Raw genomic sequence first — 19,942 nt, 5'->3', positions numbered from 1 at the left:
AAGATATAGCTAGTTTCTTATTTCTGTAAATACAGTTTTATTGGAACACAGCCACACCAATTGATTTAAGTTTTATCTGTATCTGCTTTCATGCTTCAACAGAAGTGTAATTACATGGTAATTTTTTATTGGATGGTAAGCATTATGAATATATTTTTCTTGTATTCTGGATACTATTGTTTTCTTATAAGTAGAATTATCTTTGTTCTCAGATTTAGTTAAGCTTTTGAGTTTTGATTTTAAACTTTGTTATGTAGAACTAGAGCAGAATTTAGTCTAGAATCAATTTTTGCCAATACTGCAGCATGACCCTTTTTAGTATTCTAACCCATACCCTGTGAATTATATATATATATATATATATATATATATATATATATATATATATATTTATTCTCACTGTTGAGAACAGGACCTATCCTGTTCCTTTGTGAACTCTGTGGATTCTTTTTTTAATCCTTTAGGATTACCTGGGTTTAGGTAGTTTCCTCATGTCCATGATTGGCAATTTTTTATTAGATGGCAGACAATCTGAAATTTATCTTGTTAGATGATGGATATTTTTGTATTATAAATATTTAGATTTATTCTGGAATATAGAACTAATTTGATTTTTTTCAGGTTGTTAAACTGGACTAAAACTGCGTTTAATCAGGGACTAATTTTGCACCACTCTGATGCAAAACACTTTGGATTACTTTATCCAATACCCTGTGAATTATGAGATTTCCTGCTCTGGTTGGAGGTAACAGGAAGTTCCTCACCCTGTATAAATTCTGTAGGATAGTCCCTCTAATCCTTTAATTGATTGTTTCCTAGTTCACAATAGTTTCCTCACTCATATGTCCCAAGCATTTCTCTGCTAAATACTTGAGGGAGACCTCTACATAACTCTATTGTTCTCTCTCTCTCTCTCTCTCTCTCTCTCTCTCTCTCTCTCTCTCTCTTTCTCTTTCCGAAATTATCCCTTCTGTACTCTATCTTGTGAATTCTATCCTTCTTGTCTCCCCAGCCTCTCACTAACTCAGAGTCTTCAAGGCTCTGCCTTACTTGGCCCTTCCTGCACTGCTGCTTTAGAAACTGTTTCCAGATTGTTAGGTAGGACAGCTGTAATGCTTATCTTGTTTGTTTCCTATTTTTCACATTCACTGTCTTTTGTTGACTGATGGCCAATGTCTTCAAAAATGTCATTTCATAGATTTTGTACTATTTTTTAGTTGTTTCAGGCAGAAGATTAAATCGTGTCTTTGTCTACTTCATTTTGTCTTAAAGTGGTAGTCTGGGACTAGCATTTCAATTGGGTGATAGTGGATCAACATCTCACTTCCAGAATTAAAATGTTGAGCACAGGAAAGGTATTATTGATTCCCAGAGCTGTGGAACTTACTTTGAAAAGGGAAAAGTATGCTTATGATATGCTAGCTAGTGCTTAAGTGGCTAAGGTCTCTGGCTTCTATCTGTCTACCTCCAGTGCAGAACATGCCATGCATGAATATAGACTGTGATCTTGGTATATTGTTTATTATAGAACAGAATTCAGTTTATGGTAGGGTCTGTCTAGGACCCCCTTCCAAGGAGGGTTTTTAAAGGACCTTGATAAAAGCTGTTCTCAAGACATAGAATAACAACAGAGAAACAAGGCTCCAGAATTCATGGTTTCTTGTGATATAGTGTAGAAATTTCAAGAATGTGTGAGCAATTCTTACTTGTAGTCATTTCTAATTTTCTTTTAAACTCTTCAGACCTTCATTGTCCATGTGGGACTATCTAAACCCATACTAGCACAGAGATGCAGTCAGTAAGTTTTGATTCCTAAGTTTGGAATATTAGGTAAGAGCAAGCATTTTCAATGCATTTCCCAAAAGACAATAAATTAGTATATTCGTTGTACAAGCTTTTAGAAAATTATTTGTTACTTCTTTAGACAGCTTATTAATAAGTTATTTATTTGTTATACTTCACTTGTGTATACAATAAAATTGTCATGTCATCCAAAATGAGGTATTTTCATTATGCCTTAGAAGAAGACTTTTAAAAGTACATTTTGTATGTGTTAAAGACTTTTATGATATATGTCATATATTTTAAAGGGAATGGTACCTTCCTAAATTTCTCTCCCCACCCCCAACATATACATGCACATACACAGATACACACACAAAACTCTTAAGCTATGTTTTACTTTGCTAATATTCAGAAAATATATTTGGATGAATGAATGCCAATTTTAGAGCTTCCAGTTTTTCCAGAATTAATTTATAGGTTTAATAAAATTTCACTCAGTGTCTCAATAGGAATTTTTGTTTGTTTGAAAGTGACAGAATTATTTTTACCAACTTATCTGGAAAAGTAAACAAATGGAGGAAAACTAAGGTTTTGAAAATAAGGCACACCTTTTTCTTGCCCTACCTCTTGTTTAAAATTTTATAAAGATACTTCTATCAGCAAAACAACATAGTATCAACACAAGATTAGACACATACTGTATAGGCTCAAAATATTCTGGTATATATGATTTACCATATGTTACTATGATAGAAGATGGATAAAAAGTTAATGGCAGAGATTGATTGATCAGCAAATAGTATATTATAAATCAGATATTTCAGAGAAAAATCATTTTAAGTTTTCATCTCTATTTCATACAAATGATAAATTTTTTTTATATATATGAAATTTATTGACAAATTGGTTTCCATACAACACCCAGTGCTCATCCCAAAAGGTGCCCTCCTCAAAACCCATCACCCACCCTCCCCTCCCTCCCACCCCCCATCAACCCTCAGTTTGTTCTCAGTTTTTAACATTCTCTTATGCTTTGGCTCTCTCCCACTCTAACCTCTTTTCTTTTTTTTTTTTTTCCTTCCCCTCCCCCATGGGTTCCTGTTAAGTTTCTCAGGATCCACATAAGAGTGAAACCATATGGTATCTGTCTTTCTCTGTATGGCTTATTTCACTTAGCATTACACTCTCCAGTTCCATCCACGTTGCTACAAAAGGCCATATTTTATTTTTTCTCATTGCCACATAGTATTCCATTGTGTATATATACCACAATTTCTTTATCCATTCATCAGTTGATGGACATTTAGGCTCTTTCCATAATTTGGCTATTGTTGACAGTGCGGCTATGAACATTGGGGGACAAGTGTCCCTATGCATCAGTACTCCTGTATCCCTTGGATAAATTCCTAGCAGTGCTATTGCTGGGTCATAGGGTAGGTCTATTTTTAATTTTCTGAGGAACCTCCACACTGCTTTCCAGAGCGGCTGCACCAATTTGCATTCCCACCAACAGTGCAAGAGGGTTCCCGTTTCTCCCCATCCTCTCCAGCATCTATAGTCTCCTGATTTGTTCATTTTGGCCACTCTGACTGGCGTGAGGTGATACCTGAGTGTGGTTTTGATTTGTATTTCCCTGATAAGGAGCGACGCTGAACATCTTTTCATATGCCTGTTGGCCATCTGGATGTCTTCTTTAGAGAAGTGTCTATTCATGTTTTCTGCCCATTTCTTCACTGGGTTATTTGTTTTTTGGGTGTGGAGTTTGGTGAGCTCTTTATAGATTTTAGATACTAGCCCTTTGTCCGATATGTCATTTGCAAATATCTTTTCCCATTCCGTTGGTTGCCTTTTAGTTTTGTTGGTTGTTTCCTTTGCTGCGCAGAAGCTTTTTATCTTCATAAGGTCCCAGTAATTCACTTTTGCTTTTAATTCCCTTGCCTTTGGGGATGTGTCGAGTAAGAGATTGCTACGGCTGAGGTCAGAGAGGTCTTTTCCTGCTTTCTCCTCTAAGGTTTTGATGGTTTCCTGTCTCACATTTAGGTCCTTTATCCATTTTGAGTTTATTTTTGTGAATGGTGTGAGAAAGTGGTCTAGTTTCAACCTTCTGCATGTTGCTGTCCAGTTCTCCCAGCACCATTTGTTAAAGAGGCTGTCTTTTTTCCATTGGATGTTCTTTCCTGCTTTGTCAAAGATGAGTTGGCCATACGTTTGTGGGTCTAGTTCTGGGGTTTCTATTCTATTCCATTGGTCTGTGTGTCTGTTTTTGTGCCAATACCATGCTGTCTTGATGATGACAGCTTTGTAGTAGAGGCTAAAGTCTGGGATTGTGATGCCTCCTGCTTTGGTCTTCTTCTTCAAAATTCCTTTGGCTATTCGGGGCCTTTTGTGGTTCCATATGAATTTTAGGATTGCTTGTTCTAGTTTCGAGAAGAATGCTGGTGCAATTTTGATTGGGATTGCATTGAATGTGTAGATAGCTTTGGGTAGTATTGACATTTTGACAATATTTATTTTTCCAATCCATGAGCAGGGAATGTCTTTCCATTTCTTTCTATCTTCTTCAATTACCTTCATAAGCTTTCTATAGTTTTCAGCATACAGATCCTTTACATCTTTGGTTAGATTTATTCCTAGGTATTTTATGCTTCTTGGTGCAATTGTGAATGGGATCATTTTCTTTATTTGTCTTTCTGTTGCTTCATTGTTAGTGTATAAGAATGCAACTGATTTCTGCACATTGATTTTGTATCCTGCAACTATGCTGAATTCATGTATCAGTTCTAGCAGACTTTTGGTGGAGTCTATCGGATTTTCCATGTATAATATCATGTCATCTGCAAAAAGCGAAAGCTTGACTTCATCTTTGCCAATTTTGATGCCTTTGATTTCCTTTTGTTGTGTGATTGCTGATGCTAGAACTTCCAGCACTATGTTAAACAACAGCGGTGAGAGTGGGCATCCCTGTCGTGTTCCTGATCTCAGGGAAAAAGCTCTCAGTTTTTCCCCGTTGAGGATGATGTTAGCTGTGGGCTTTTCATAAATGGCTTTTATGATCTTTAAGTATGTTCCTTCTATCCCGACTTTCTCAAGGGTTTTTATTAAGAAAGGGTGCTGGATTTTGTCAAATGCCTTTTCTGCATTGATTGACAGGATCATATGGTTCTTCTCTTTTTTTTTTGTTAATGTGATGTATCACGTTGATTGCTTTGCGAAGGTTGAACCAGCCCTGCATCCCAGGAATGAATGCCACTTGATCATGGTGAATCATTCTTTTTATATGCTGTTGAATTCAATTTGCTAGTATCTTATTGAGAATTTTTGCATCCATATTCATCAGGGATATTGGCCTGTAGTTCTCTTTTTTTACTGGGTCTCTGTCTGGTTTAGGAATCAAAGGAATACTGGCTTCATAGAATGAGTCTGGAAGTTTTCCTTCCCTTTCTATTTCTTGGAATAGCTTGAGAAGGATAGGTATTATCTCTGCTTTAAATGTCTGGTAGAACTCCCCTGGGAAGCCATCTGGTCCTGGACTCTTATTTGTTGGGAGATTTTTGATAACCGATTCAATTTCTTCGCTGGTTATGGGTCTGTTCAAGCTTTCTCTTTCCTCCTGATTGAGTTTTGGAAGAGTGTGGGTGTTCAGGAATTTGTCCATTTCTTCCAGGTTGTCCAATTTGTTGGCATATAATTTTTCATAGTATTCCCTGATAATTGTTTGTATCTCTGAGGGATTGGTTGTAATAATTCCATTTTCATTCATGATTTTATCTATTTGGGTCATCTCCCTTTTCTTTTTGAGAAGCCTGGCTAGAGGTTTGTCAATTTTGTTTATTTTTTCAAAAAACCAACTCTTGGTTTCGTTGATCTGCTCTACAGTTTTTTTAGATTCTATATTGTTTATTTCTGCTCTGATCTTTATTATTTCTCTTCTTCTGCTGGGTTTGGGGTGTCTTTGCTGTTCTGCTTCTATTTCCTTCAGGTGTGCTGTTAGATTTTGTATTTGGGATTTTTCTTGTTTCTTGAGATAGGCCTGGATTGCAATGTATTTCCCTCTCAGGACTGCCTTCGCTGCGTCCCAAAGCGTTTGGATTGTTGTATTTTCATTTTCGTTTGTTTCCATATATTTTTTGATTTCTTCTCTAATTGCCTGGTTGACCCACTCATTCGTTAGTAGGGTGTTCTTTAACCTCCATGCTTTTGGAGGTTTTCCAGACTTTTTCCTGTGGTTGATTTCAAGCTTCATAGCATTGTGGTCTGAAAGTATGCATGGTATGATTTCAATTCTTGTAAACTTATGAAGGGCTGTTTTGTGACCCAGTATATGATCTATCTTGGAGAATGTTCCATGTGCACTCGAGAAGAAAGTATATTCTGTTGCTTTGGGATGCAGAGTTCTAAATATATCTGTCAAGTCCATCTGATCCAATGTCTCATTCAGGGCCCATGTTTCTTTATTGACCGTGTGTCTAGATGATCTATCCATTTCTGTAAGTGGGGTGTTAAAGTCCCCTGCAATGACCACATTCTTATCAATAAGGTTGCTTCTGTTTATGAGTAATTGTTTTATATATTTGGGGGCTCCGGTATTCGGCGCGTAGACATTTATAATTGTTAGCTCTTCCTGATGGATAGACACTGTAACTATTATATAATGTCCTTCTTCATCTCTTGTTACAGCCTTGAATTTAAAGTCTAGTTTGTCTGAAATAAGTATGGCTACTCCAGCTTTCTTTTGGCTTCCAGTAGCATGATAAATAGTTCTCCATCCCCTCACTCTGAATCTAAAGGTGTCCTCAGGTCTAAAATGAGTCTCTTGTAGACAGCAAATAGATGGGTCTTGTTTTTTTATCCATTCTGATACCCTATGTCTTTTGGTTGGCGCATTTAATCCATTTACATTCAGTGTTATTATAGAAAGATACGGGTTTAGAGTCATTGTGATGTCTGTATGTTTTATGCTTGTAGTGATGTGTCTGGTACTTTGTCTCACAGGATCCCCCTTAGGATCTCTTGTAGGGCTGGTTTAGTGGTGACAAATTCCTTCAGTTTTTGTTTGTTTGGGAAGACCTTTATCTCTCCTTCTATTCTAAATGACAGACTTGATGGATAAAGGATTCTCGGCTGCATATTTTTTCTGTCTAGCACACTGAAAATCTCGTGCCAATTCTTTCTGGCCTGCCAAGTTTCAAAAGAGAGATCAGTCACGAGTCTTATAGGTCTCCTTTTATATGTGAGGGCACGTTTACCCCTTGCTGCTTTCAGAATTTTCTCTTTATCCTTGTATTTTGCCAGTTTCACTATGATATGTCGTGCAGAAGATCGATTCAAGTTCCATCTGAAGGGAGTTCTCTGTGCCTCTTGGATTTCAATGCCTTTTTCCTTCCCCAGTTCAGGGAAGTTCTCAGCTATTATTTCTTCAAGTACCCCTTCAGCACCTTTCCCTCTCTCTTCCTCCTCTGGGATACCAATTATGCGTATATTATTTCTTTTTAGTGTATCACTTAGTTCTCTAATTTTCCCCTCATACTCCTGGATTTTTTTATCTCTCTTTTTCTCAGCTTCCTCTTTTTCCATAACTTTATCTTCTAGTTCACCTATTCTCTCCTCTGCCTCTTCCATCCGAGCCGTGGTGGTTTGCATTTTGCTTTGCATTTCCTTTAAAGCGTTTTTCAGCTCCTCGTGACTGTTCCTTAGTCCCTTGATCTCTGTAGCAAGAGATTCTCTGCTGTCCTGTATACTGTTTTCCAGCCCAGCGATTAATTTTATGACTATTATTCTAAATTCACTTTCTGTTATATTATTTAAATCCTTTTTGATCAGCTCATTAGCTGTTGTTATTTCCTGGAGATTCTTCTGAGGGGAATTCTTCCGCTTGGTCATTTTGGATAGTCCATGGTGTGGTGAGGACCTGCAGGGCACTTCCCCTGTGCTGTGGTGTATAACTGGAGTTGGTGGGCGGAGTCGCAGTCAGACCCGATGTCTGCCCCCAGCCCCCCACTGGGGCCACAGTCAGACTGGTGTGTGCCTTCTCTTCCCCTCTCCTAGGGGCGGGATTCACTGTGGGGTGGCGTGGCCCGTCTGGGCTACTTGCACCCTGCCAGGCTTGTGATGCTGGGGATCTGGCGTATTAGCTGGGGTGGGAAGGCAAGGTGCACGGCGGCAGGGGGGGCAGGCTTAGCTCGCTTCTCCTTAGGTGATCCACTTCAGGAGGGGCCCTGTGGCAGCCAGAGGGAGTCAGATCCGCTGCCGGAGGTTTGGCTCCGCAGAAGCACAGAGTTGGGTGTTTGCGCGGAGCGAGCAATTTCCCTGGCCGGAACCGGTTCCCTTTGGGATTTTGGCTGGGGGATGGGCGGGGGAGATGGCGCTGGTGAGCGCCTTTGTTCCCCACCAAACTTAGCTCTGTCATCCGGGGGCTCCGCAGCTCACGCTCCCTTTGTCCTCCAGCCTTCCCGCTTTCCGAGCAGAGCTGTTAACTTATGACCTCCCAGACGCTAAGTCGCGCTTGCTGTGGGAACACAGTCCGTCAGGCCCCTCCACTTTTGCAATCCGGACTCGGGGCCTCTGCTTGGCCGGCGAGCCGCCCCTCCGCCCCAGCTCCCTCCCGCCAGTCCGTGGAGCGCGCACCGCCTCGCCGCCCTCCTACCCTCTTCCGTGGGCCTCTGGTCTGCACTTGGGTCCGGTGACTCCATTCTGCTAATCCTCTGGCGGTTTTCTGGGTTATTTAGGCAGGTGTAGGTGGAATCTAAGTGATCAGCAGGACGCGTGGTGAGCCCAGCGTCCTCCTACGCCGCCATCTTCCTGTCTCTCACAAATGATAAATTTTACCTAAATAGTTAAATCTGGGAAAACAATTGTTCTGAAAGAAAATGCAGTTGAATTTGTAGTTGACCATTGAATAGAGATTTCTGTAATCATTAAAATAATGAAGGAAAATCATACATAAATGATACATAAATTTGACTACATAAAATTAAGAATTACTGAATGTAAGACAACAAGCACAAAATGGTGAAAATATTTACAATATTACAATATTTACAAGTAATATTATGGAGAACTGACATTTTTAATATTTAAAGGGCTTATACCAACTGAAAAAACAGTAAGTAAATAATGAAAAATAGGCAGAAACATTGCTGATAATTCACTTACAAAATAGAAAGGCCTAGAGAACATGGTAAAAAATGTTTATCCTAGGAATCAAAATTTAAATTAAAAAAAATTGGTGACATTTTTGTGTAGCAAATTAAAAAATATTTTTTGAAGAGTAATATTCAGTGCTATGGTGTATTTAGTAAGACAAATGTTTTCATAAATTGCTGATGGGAGTATAAATTATTGTAAACTTTTTTGGAAAATAATTTTATTCTTTATGTCAAAAATCTTGGACTGTTTATTTTTACCAACCTAGTACTTCCTGTCTTATTTCTTAGGAATCCTTCTTGGGTTAATAATCATAAGTGTGGAAAATACACATATATATATATATATATATATATATATATATATATATAATAGAGTTATCTAAGATAATGAAAAACTGGAAGTAACCCAAATGAACATTTAGGTAAATTATGGTAAATTAGTTATGTTGATATTCTTCAGGCATTGAGAACCATAAAATATAATATCACCAAACTAACTTACCATAATTTACCTAAGTGTTCTGTTGGGTTATTTCCAGTTTTTAATTATCTTAATTATCTTAGATAACTTTATAATATGTGTGTGTGTGTGTGTGTATAACATTTTAAAGATATGGGATGTTGCTTATGATATGATAAGTGGGTAAAAAGGAGGACACTAAGTAGTATATAGTGTGATCTTAAATATGTTAAAACACACATGAACTCATACATACACAAACAATTTGAAGAGCAGACAACGAAAGCCTAGCAGGGTGCTAGGGTTTTAAGTGATGTTTTTTCATGGGTTCATTTGTGATAGGGTGATTAGTGAATAGGAAAGCATTAATGGTACTGAAACTAAAACAGAGTTGAAATATAGCCCGCAGAAGTGGCTTCTGGGAAAGAGGTACTTCTTAGGTAGTTCTTAGGAATAAGTATTCCTGAGTTCAAATCCTAGACCTGCTTCTTACTAGCTATGTTATTCTGGGCAAGATATTTTATCACTTTGTCTCTTTTTCCATATGTAAGGTGGTGATAATACCTACTTCATAGGGTTGTTTGAAAGAGTGTAATACCATAATGAATGCAAAGTTACTGGCATATAATTGCTACTTAGTAAGTTTCTTATTTGTGTCTCTCATGAGGCTTTTAACACAGACAGTTTAATGACAAAATAATATGCTTGCCATAAAACTTAGGCAAAGACTCTAATTTAGAGTTTGTAAGGTATTTGTTTAAGGTTTTCTTATGTGTTAGGTTTAAATGAAAGTTTTGATTAGCCTTCCTGAGAAATAAGTGACAAACATATTTATTCTTCATAAAGTATCAAGTGAAAATTATGTTCATATACTTTTACCATTATATTCAGATGAACTCTGAAATTTAGATAATGCACAACTTTGTTTTTCTATAGATCATTTTCAGAATTAGGCAGAGTTTCAAAATTTATCTTTAACTGCTCATTCTCTGAAATTTTACTAGTAACCTGAGTCTGTATTATGTAATTCAGTGAGCATAATAATAAATGGGCAGTTCAGTTATAAGATTTTATGATGTTTCATTCAAATTTTGAGCTTTTCTAATAATCCAGAGATTTCTTTAATGAAAATAGCTAATTTCTAGACAAGTTATTTGTTTTGACATTCAGAACCCTTTGATAAATCTTAAAATTTACATCTAATGTTTGAGTAGTACCCAATTTTGTGTGTAAATTTAACGCTCAGGAATGAATATAGGCATAAACCTATAATAATTATGCCTCATGGTTAAATACATAGCATTCTACAATTTACAAAGCTTTTTTCCACATAAACTAATATGTTTTTTTTACAAAAAAAACTAATGTTTGTTTATTTATTTATTTATTTATTTATTTATTTGAGAGAGACAGAGTGTGAGAGGGGGAGGCGCAGAGAGAGAGAGGGAGACACAGAATCTGAAGCAGGCTCCAGGCTCTGAGCTGTCAGCACACAGCCCGACATGGGGCTTGAACCCACAAGCTGTGAGATCATGACCTGAGCTGAAGTCAGACACTTAACTGAATGAGCCACACAAGCCCCCTAATATGGCTTTTAAAATAGCCTTGTTAGGTAGATATAGCAAGTGTTATTATCCTTATTTTACAGCTTTAGAAACTAAAGCCTAGAGGGCTAAGTAACATGTCAAACATTACACTGCTAATCTGATTCTAATTCCAGTGCTCTTTTCACTTCACCATAGCAGCTTTATTCCCAGGCACAAAATGAGGAATAAAATGTCATTAAACCCAAGTACTTTACTAGCAGAATGGGCCTAGATCTACTCTTTAGGTTAGACACTGGGTTTAGAACTGTGTTTAATGTAAGAGTTACTCATTTAACATCTTGTGTTGGTATACTAGAAACTTTGGGTTAGTTAGAGCTGTTAATAGTGAAATTCCTGAGAAGTGATAGTAGACAGTGAAAGAGAAAATGTAGAAATAGTGGAATTACCAATGGTACACCAAAATATCCTATAAACTTCAAAAATCCTGAGAATATGACTACATTGTAGCAGAGTACTAAAATTAATAATTGCATTATGACACTAAAGTGTTACAAAAAGGTAAATCCTGCAGAGTACATTCAATGTAGAAGATATATAAACTCCATTATATGTTTTAGGAAGATTTCCATTAAAACAGTATTAAAGAGAGGATTCTTAAAGAGTTAATTTCATCTACCTACTTCTCTTATTTTTTTAATTAACCTAGATTTGTCTGTTTATTCATTTTTAAAGAAGTAAATTTTTAAAATTCAATATTGAAGAAAGGACCAAATGGTAAATTATTGCATTCTAGGTTCTGTTTACAGAGGAAGATGTGAAATTCTACCTTGCAGAACTGGCACTTGCTTTGGATCATCTGCACCAATTAGGAATTGTATATAGAGACCTGAAACCAGAAAAGTAAGGCTATATTCTCCTTATGAATCCCTGTCACCAGTATTTCTATAATTACAGTTTTCTCCACTAAGTGTTTTGTTTTAAAAATTATGTGAAAATATACATGAATTATGCAATTATATGAAACTTATTTATAACAAGTAATCTTTATGAGGTACCCATTGATTTTTAAATTTTTTTTTAATTTTTATTTATTTTTGAGAGAGTGAGAGGAGAAAGAGAGAGAGAGTGAGCGTGGGGAAGGGAAAGAGAGAAGGAGACATAAAATCCCAAGCAGGCTCCAGGCTCTGAGCTGTCAGCACAGAGCATGATGCAGGACTCGAACTCATGAGCCTTGAGATCATGACCTGAGACGAAGCCAGATGCTTTAACTGACTGAATCATCCAGGCGCACTGAGATACTTATTGATTTTAAGTTAATCATTTAAATATTTTCCAGTAAATCAAATAGATACCATTTTTAAGTTTATGATGATTTTTATGTAAATGAAAATATAAAAACATTTGATTCCATCTTGTTGAATGTGAATTTTGATTTACAGCATTTTGCTTGATGAAATAGGACATATCAAGTTAACAGGTATGCAGATTTTCTTATTTTACTCTATTTTATAATTTTATTTAATATATATCTGACTAAGCCTGTTTTCTTTTTTCTTTTACTTAATTTGTATTTTATTCATCTCTTTAGTGAACTAAAATTCATTTAAAAAGTAGATAAGGTAGCTCTCAATATGTTCTAATTGTAATACCAAAAGTTTATACAATAGAGTCACTATCCTAATTATCAAATGACATTCGACATGCTAGGTAAAAACATTATTTTAGCTAATCTCGACTATAAGATTTATCATAAGTAGTTATCACGTTTGAAGTGTAGTGAATTATAAACTTTTAAGCCAAGTATTTCAGAATCAGAAGTTCCTTTTTTTCTTTATTTGTGAAAACATGTTTTATTTTTCCTTATTTTGAATATTGAGGGTTTACTATAAGACAAGGTGCTAAATCCTTACAGGATTATTAGGCATAAAATATATCTATTATACCATTTAAAAAAAACTTTTATTTTCAAATAATTGTAGATTCTTAGTAAGTTGCAAAAATAGTACTGAGAGGACCTGTGTACCCATCACTCAGCTTTCCCCAATGGTGACATCTTATGAAACTGCAGTGCTTTATTAAACCCTGGAAATTAATTGATACAGTACAACTCACTGGACCATATACTTTACTTGGATTTCACTAGTTTTTGCATGCATGTATTTTTTTGTTTGTGTATAATTCTATGACATTTTTATCACATATATATTTTATTACCACCACTATAATGAATATGCAAAATTGTTCTACAATTGCAAAAGAACTCTCTTGTGCTTCCCATTTACAGTTATCTCTTCCCTCCTCCTACTTTCACTTCTGGTATCACTTATTTATTCTACAACTCTAGTTTTGTTATGTTGAGAATATGATATAAATACAACCACACAGTACCCATTCTGGACATTTATCCTAGAGAAATAAAAACTTATGTGCACATAAAAACCTATACACGAATTTTCATAGCAGCTCTATTTGTAATAGCCCCAGACTGGAAATGTCCCAAATGTCCTTCAGAGAATGAATGGATAAACAAACTGATACATCCATACAATGGAGTACTACCCATCAGTAAAAAGGAAAGAACTCTTGATATATGCAACAACTTGGATGGACTCAAGGGTATTATGCTGAGTGAGTCAATCTCGAAAGGCTAATTATGTTATAAATAGATAGTAAAATCTTTATTTAATTATCAGAATATTAAAACAGAAATAAAATGAAGATGTGGTCTTTACAGAGAATTTTGGACCAGTACACTTTAAAGGTAAGTTGCTTTAAATTCCTAAGTATACTGATTCAATGTAAAAATAAAGTATAAAGCTGTTAACTTGAAAGCTCAGGAAAATGTGACCAAGCTCAAATAAAGTTTAGTAAATCTTTTTAATTCATAGCCTGATTCTCTTTTTCATATTTAGAAGATACAAAGTAGATTTAAAGGTATTGAGAGAGGAAAAGGAGAAAAAAATAGGAAGACAGAATAATAGAGTTTTGAGATTTTATGTATTATATAATTTTTTATAGCATTCAAGTTTTTGTTGCAAATTTGGTTAGAATTTAATTATTTTCATTTAAAAACTACAGTATACTTGTTTTGTAAGGAATGAAGAAAGGAGGTGGGAAAAAATTAGAATAAATCCTACCTATATTCTCCAGTAAGAGAATAATGATGTCAAATTGTTTTATATTTATATTTTATATTTAGTCTTGTAATGTGAATTTTTCTTTTATAGATTTTGGACTTAAACTGGCTGAGGAGGAAGGAATAGTTAGAATAAATGTTAACTTATAAACAAGGGACAGAAGGCTTGTAATAGGAAGAAAATGTTTTATATATACATATATATATGCACATATATATGCATTCATTATTGTATATGTCTTCAAAGAAATCTTTATGGCATCTTAAGGAAAATAGATTTAATTGTTAAAAAATATATATATATACGCACATATTAGATTTAATTGTTTATATATATATATATGCACAATTCAATCTATTTTCCTCAAGATGCCATAAAAATTTCTTTGAAGAAATATACAATAATGAATATTAGGTAATTGACACTATTTTATAATTATAGCCTAATTCAAAGTTTTTAAATGAGTAATAAATTTATGAATTTAACCTCAGAACATCCCAATCAGGTTGACCATTCATAGTAAATATTCTAATAATGTTTTTTCATTATTTCCTTTAACTTATTTTCTTTTTATTATTTCCTTCCCTTTTTCTTCCTTTCTTTTTTAATTTTTGTGTGTCTTTCTTCCATCTTCCTCTCCTTTTCCTCTTACTTTTCCTATCTTCTTCCTCCCATTTTGAATACTACAGTCAAAAGTACCAGAGACAGGCAATATCTTTCTTTTGACCTGTCTACTTTAAAAATCCTCTAGATGTAAAGAATACACTTAATGTTTAACAGGTTAGCTGGAATGGCAGTGGACTATAGAGAGGTTCATTGGTATGACTATGCTTTGAGCCTAATTGACTTCATACCAAGATTATGATTGTATAAAATAAGATTGGTAGAATGAGAATAAGTACCCTGAAAATATTTGCATACATGTCAATATATTATTTATATTGCTTTTATGTCTTACTTTTTTCTGGAACACCCCACCTTATAGTCTATATAAAATTAACCATGTAATATGAGCTGCCTGGTTTAGAAAATAATATTTACTCATAATATCCCACTAAAAACCATAAATTGAACACACAATTGATTTGAACTCTCTGTAGTTGCTATAATGTGTTTTCTGAGGGACATAATGTAGGGTAATTTATATAAAGAGAATGGAGAAAAAATATATGGTGTCAGAAATTTATATCACACAGTACTTGAACTAGATATTTAAGAGAAATGTATACACTAAAATAGTTTTAATAATTTTTACTAAATTATTAAATTAGTCACTGAGATTACTTTTACTCATAGTAAATACTTATTATTGTTTTCTAGGCAGGCTTTTAAATTTTAAAATCATAGAATCATTTAAGGTTACAAAGATATACCGCCCTCCCTCCCCAAAAGGAGCCTTTTTATAGCTGAACTCTGCATTTTGTTTTTAAAATAGTGGGTTGGAGAAATCACTAATTAACCTATGTTTTATTTAATCTTGTAGCTAAGTCTTATTATCATAAAAGTTTTTTTTTTTTGTCAATTGATTGCTGAACAAATTCTAGTGTTAAATGTCAGTTTTGTCAGAAAACAAACAAACAAAAAAAACCAGCAGAGGACCTCTATGGAGTGGTATAAATCTCTGAAAGGTAATGGAGGATAAGAAAATTCTCTTCCCTTTCTCCTCCTCTGTGGAATGGCCAAAGAAACCAGTGTTCTTCTGTGCAAGGTATGTTGTTCTATTCAGCTGAACTGACCTTGAAGATTAGCTTTTATTATATTTCATCTTTGAAATGGAATGTGCAAGAGTTTAAAAGTCTCAAAATGTAGAGAAAGAAACTAATAATAGTACATTGAAAAAAATTTATTATGTTAAAAATCATAATTCATTCAAGTTATTATACAAGGATAAATGAATTTTAAATGAAAATATTAAACATGGTTAGAAAATTAGTTTTGAGGGATGATAAAATTATTAATGTTGGTATTTTATTTTAAGAGCAATGTAGGGCTACAACTTTTTTTTTATCACTTATAGAATTAAGATATAATTTACATACAGTAAAACTCATTCTTCAGATCCTTGTGGTGATGGAACTATTCTGTATCATGGCAACATCCATGTCAGTATTGTGGCTGTGATATTATAATATAAGTTTTGTAAGATGTTACCATGGGGGGGAAACTGGGTAAAAGGTAAATAGGATCTCTTGTAGTATTTCACATAACTGCATGTGAGTTTGTAATTGTCTCAAAATATAAAGTTTAATTTAAAAAAAATCACTTTCTCATCTATAGTTCTGCAAACTTTGACAAATACATTTAGTTGTATTCCCACCACCAACATCAAGATTATGTAAGTGAGGATCACTAAATTCTACATCGAAAACCAGTTTTACCATATATATTAACTAACTAGAATTTATATAAAAACTTGAAATAAAAAAGAGGTATAATACAATTCTACCACTCTCCACAATTTCTGCATAAGTCCTTTTTACCTTCCTTTTTACCCTATCTAAACATCCATCTGCTTTCTGTCCCTACAGTTTCACCTTTTCCACAATGTAATGTGCACAGAGGCATATAGTAAATAGCCTTTTGAGTCTGACTTCATTTACTTAATAAAGTGCATTTGAGATTAATCTATATTTTGTGTGTATCAGTTTATTTTTTATTGCTGAATAGTGTTCCATTTTATGATGATACCATGGTTTGCTTGTCTAATCCCCAATTAAGGGGTATTTGGGTTGTTTCCAGTTTGAAAGTGATAAATAAAGCCACTGTAAATATTCATGTGCAGGTTTTATATGAATATAAATTTTTATTTCACTTGAGTAAATACCAAAGGAGTGGGATTGCTTGGTTATACGGTAAGTGTATTTTTAACTTAGTGAGAAACCTCCAAGCTGTTTTCCAAGTGGTTGTACCATTTTGTATACCCATCAGCAACATAGGAGAGCTCTACTTGCTCTATCTACATCCTTGCCATTACTTGGTATTGTCAGTATTTTTATTTTAGCTCTACTAATAGGCATGTAGTAGTATCTCATTGGGGTTTTAATTTGAATGTCCCTGATAACTAACAACAGTGAGCATCTTTTTATGCATTTATTTTTCTGGAGAAATGTCTGTTCAGATATTTTGCCCATTTAAAAAATGTGTATTATTTTCTTATTATTGAATTTTGAGTTTTTAAATATACTCCGAATACAAGAGCTATATCAGGTATGCAGTTTGCAAATATTTTCTCCAGTCTGTAGCTTCTTTTTTCTTCTCTGAACAGTATTTTTTGAAGAGCAGCTTTGATTCTGATAAAGTCCATTTATCAACGTTTTTCTTTCATGAATTATATTTTGATGTTGTATCTTAGAAATCATTGCCTAACAAAACATCACAAAGATTTTCTTTTTATTCTTTTGATAATTTTAGTTTTATGTTTTACATTTAGTTCTGTGGTTCATGTTTAGTTAATTTTTTATGGTATGAGGATGTTTTTTGTATATTAATCCTATTGTTCTGTCACCATTTGTTGTTAAGAACTTTCTTCATGGAGGGGCGCCTGGGTGGCGCAGTCGGTTAAGCGTCCGACTTCAGCCAGGTCACGATCTCGCGGTCCGTGAGTTCGAGCCCCGCGTCAGGCTCTGGGCTGATGGCTCGGAGCCTGGAGCCTGTTTCCGATTCTGTGTTTCCCTCTCTCTCTGCCCCTCCCCCGTTCATGCTCTGTCTCTCTCTGTCCCAAAAATAAATAAACGTTGAAAAAAAAATTTTTTAAAAAAGAACTTTCTTCATGGAGTTGCTTTTACACCTTTATCAGGAATCAATTGACAATATATAGCAAGTTCTAATACAGCACATGTGCACATGTGATCTTTTAAAAAAATCACTTCACTGTGAATAATTACATATAATAAAAAGCACAGGACTTATGGGAGAAATGGGGTTAGGGATTTAACACTCAAATATATAATCGGTGCACACTAAAGAAAAGAAGTTGATAAAAATGACAACATTGTTTTACATATTCTAAATGTTTAAGAATATGTAAATACTACAATAAAAAGGTACCTTACCTTGAAAAAAATCCTGATATTTGCCTGTAGAATTGTCAGAAAGGTTGCAGTATGTTGGTTATTGTGAAGTGGTAGAAGATAGATTATGTGGAATTGGGAGGAAGATTGTAACACTACAGGTGGGCAGGAGTAGCTCATAATATACATAATGACCTGAAATCTGGCAGATGTTTGGGGTATGTGCATGTATCTATCATTACTTGGCTTGGTTCAACTAGGTGCATTTTTTTAAGTATTTATTTTTGAGATGGGGTGAGGGGTAGAGCGAGGGCTACAGAGGATCTAAAGCAGGCTCTGTGCTGACAGCAGAGAGCCCTATGTGGGTCTCTAACTCATCAACTGAGATCACAAACTGAGCCAAAGTCAGACACTTAACTGACTGAGCCACCCAGGCACCCCCAGCTAGGTTCAGTTTTATAGTGTCTCACCTAGTGTTTCTTATAGACAAAATTGCATATAAACCACACATTAAGTCAAACCCATTTGAAATTTGTGTTATGCTTAAATTGTTTTCTAATATATCAATCACGTTGGAATAAATTTGCATTTTCAAAACAAGCATTATAGCAGAACTGTATGTGTTAGTCTATTCTTGGGCACTGTCCTTTTGCATTGATATATACACATGTAGCCTTTCTCCAATGCCACGCTTTCTTGATTACTGTAGCTTTATCATAAGTTTTGAAGTGAGGTTGTGTAAGTCCTTCATTGGTTTTCTTCATCAAAATTATTTTGGCTATTCTATTTTCTTGAGTCTTTTTTATAAATTTTAAGTTTAGTTTTCTTTTGTTTTTACAAAATAAATCTTACTGGGACTTTTATTAAAGTTTCATTGACACTGTAGATCAGTTTTTTGGGACTTGATACCTTTAACAACATTGAATCTTCCAAACCATGCATACGATATGTCTCTCCACTTATTTAGATTTACTTTGATTTCTTTCATAGGTGTTTCTAGTTTTTAGCATGCAGGTCTTACATCTACTTTGTATATTTATGCCTGTGGATTTCATGCAGGTTTTTTTTTTGGTGGTATTATAAATGGTACTTTTTACATTTCAACTTCCAATTTTCACTGCTAGCACATAGGAATGATTGGTTTTTATATATTGGTACCTTTAGCTCTTTGAAAGCCTTAAACAAAAATGGAAGCTCAAAAGCATAATTTGCTTTTTTAGTGTTTTAAAAAAGTGTCTCTTTTGTGTCTTAGTCTATTTTAAAACTTAGAACACTATGGCAGCTTTGATGATTTAATTGTTGACCTCTCAAAATTGCTGAATGATATACTAATGTAAATATGAAAACATGTATTTTGAGGATGGAATTTAACTGAGCAATCTCTAAATGCTCTTAAAACGGTATCATGAAATACAGGCTGTTTTCCATTATTTGTCTCACTGGAGCTTTCTTAAGAGTAATTATAACCCATCCATGAATCGTTTTAAGTTCTAACACATAGTTTTGTTTCCTTTGGTAGTTTCTATTTTCTGAGTATCTTCAGATATATTTTTCTGTCACATTGTTATCATAGATTTTGGACTCAGCAAGGAATCTGTAGATCAAGAAAAGAAGGCTTACTCATTTTGTGGTACAGTGGAGTACATGGCTCCTGAAGTAGTAAATAGGAGAGGCCACTCCCAAAGTGCTGATTGGTGGTCATATGGTGTACTTATGGTAAGTAGTGTTATTTTTAAATTGTGCCAATATAAAATTAATATTATTTAGAATTTTGTTTTAAATTTTTGGAATGTGTCAGGTGAGAATAGAGTTTTTATAATTCATGATTATTTAAAAAAAACCTTCTGATTGGCTAGCT

General features: G+C 34.6%; 1 protein-coding gene across 1 annotated transcript in view; it reads left to right on the top strand.

Annotated features, from left to right (window-relative positions):
• Positions 1-19,942, top strand: part of RPS6KA6 (ribosomal protein S6 kinase A6) — a 198,131-nt gene that overhangs the window by 104,641 nt on the left and 73,548 nt on the right. Inside the window, exons 7-9 of the mRNA XM_030306020.1 lie at positions 11,731-11,837; positions 12,377-12,414; positions 19,658-19,800. Coding sequence (XP_030161880.1) covers positions 11,731-11,837; positions 12,377-12,414; positions 19,658-19,800 — 288 coding nt within the window. The remainder of the gene's footprint in view (positions 1-11,730; positions 11,838-12,376; positions 12,415-19,657; positions 19,801-19,942) is intronic.

This window comes from Lynx canadensis, chromosome X (genome assembly GCF_007474595.2).
Source record: "Lynx canadensis isolate LIC74 chromosome X, mLynCan4.pri.v2, whole genome shotgun sequence".
NCBI classification, from domain to species: domain Eukaryota; kingdom Metazoa; phylum Chordata; class Mammalia; order Carnivora; family Felidae; genus Lynx; species Lynx canadensis.
Note: the sequence above shows the minus strand (reverse complement) of the source record. Positions and strands in the feature narration are given on the sequence as shown.